Raw genomic sequence first — 1,481 nt, forward strand, 5'->3', positions numbered from 1 at the left:
GAAATCCAGATGTTGCGCACATCTCATGTCATCCAGGAATATCAAATTTTGACTGGTAATAGAAACAAATGACTACACGAAGATGCACTTCCAGAAGAAAACAAATCCACATCAACGTCGATCAATCGAACCCTTGCAGCAAACAAACCAAACAAGCTACACTGACATTGACTAAACCCGCCACGTCGCCCCCTGCGTCTCCACGCCATCTACCTGCCCTGCCCGGCGTGCGCCGGTCCTCGAGCTCACCAGAGAAGAGCGATGGGCAGCCCGGCGCCGCCCGGCGCCTCACACGGCCTGTTCGGGTCGAGCGGCGTCGGCGGGTTCGGCTACGGCCTCGCCGTCTCCGTCGGCATCCTCCTCATCGTCCTCACCATCGCGCTCGCCGTCTACCTCTGCTGCGCCCGCGCCTCGTCCATGCCCGTGGCCGCCGCGGCAGCCATCAACGCCGACGGGATTCCACCTCGTCGCGATGTCGAGATCGGCGGTATCGACGCGGCGACGCTGGAGGCGTACCCGGCGGTGGTCTACGGGGAGGCGAGGAAGCCGGCCACGGAGGAGCAGCAGCCGGCGTGCTGCGCCGTCTGCCTGGAGAGGTACGCGGACAGCGACGTGGTCCGGGTGCTGCCGGACTGCGGCCACCTGTTCCACCGCGGGTGCGTCGACCCCTGGCTCCGGCAGCGGCCGACGTGCCCGGTGTGCCGGACGTCGCCTCTGCCCAGCCCCGTGCCCACGCCTCTCGCCGAGGTGACGCCGCTGGCGCTGGTGAGGGTGATGCCGGCGTGAGGCGAGCCCCTGGTGTCTCTTCGTAGACGTGGCGTTCTTCACCTCTTCTGGGCTTGCTCTGTGTTTTTCTTTTGTTGGACAGATAGAGACAGGCTGCTCTTTGTTTTCTTCCCATCTCCATTAATTTTATGTATACGGCGAGATGCCACATCTCTACTCCTAATGAACGAATTGGTTGAATAGTCCCCTCACTTTCAACCGGTTTATTTTCAACCGGTTTTTCTTCGTCCCACCTCCCAGCAGCCCCTCCCACCGGTTTTTCTCTTTTCTCGTCTGACCGGCAATACCCAACGTATTTATGGTAATCAATCATAATTAATCCACGTATAGTAATAAATCAATCCAGGTATGGTAAGGTCATAACTCAGGAAATTTTGAATATGGCAATTATATGGTAATAAATTTAAATTACCCCAAAGGCTATCAATCCAGATATGGTAAGGCCATAACTCGGGAAATATCGAATATGGTAATAAATTTAAATTACCACCAGGTATGGTAAGGCTATCCACGTATAGTAATAAATCATATAGTAATAAATCATAATTAATCCACGTATAATAATAAATCAATCCAGGTATGGTGAGGTCATAACTCAGGAAATTTTGAATATGGTAATAAATTTAAGTTACCCCAAAGGTTATCAATCCAGGTATGGTAAGGCCATAAATCAGGAAATATCGAATATGGTAATA

At 52.8% G+C, this 1,481-nt stretch overlaps 1 protein-coding gene across 1 annotated transcript; it reads left to right on the top strand.

Moving 5' to 3' along the window:
- Positions 1-222: 222 nt before the first annotated feature.
- Positions 223-929, top strand: LOC119311051 (RING-H2 finger protein ATL70-like). The gene has a single exon (XM_037586677.1). The coding sequence runs from the start codon at positions 262-264 to the stop codon at positions 784-786; it is 525 nt and encodes a 174-aa protein (XP_037442574.1). The 5' UTR covers positions 223-261; the 3' UTR covers positions 787-929.
- The last annotated feature ends 552 nt before the right edge of the window (positions 930-1,481 follow it).

This window comes from Triticum dicoccoides, chromosome 1B (assembly GCF_002162155.2).
Source record: "Triticum dicoccoides isolate Atlit2015 ecotype Zavitan chromosome 1B, WEW_v2.0, whole genome shotgun sequence".
In the NCBI taxonomy this organism is placed as follows: Eukaryota; Viridiplantae; Streptophyta; class Magnoliopsida; order Poales; family Poaceae; genus Triticum; species Triticum dicoccoides.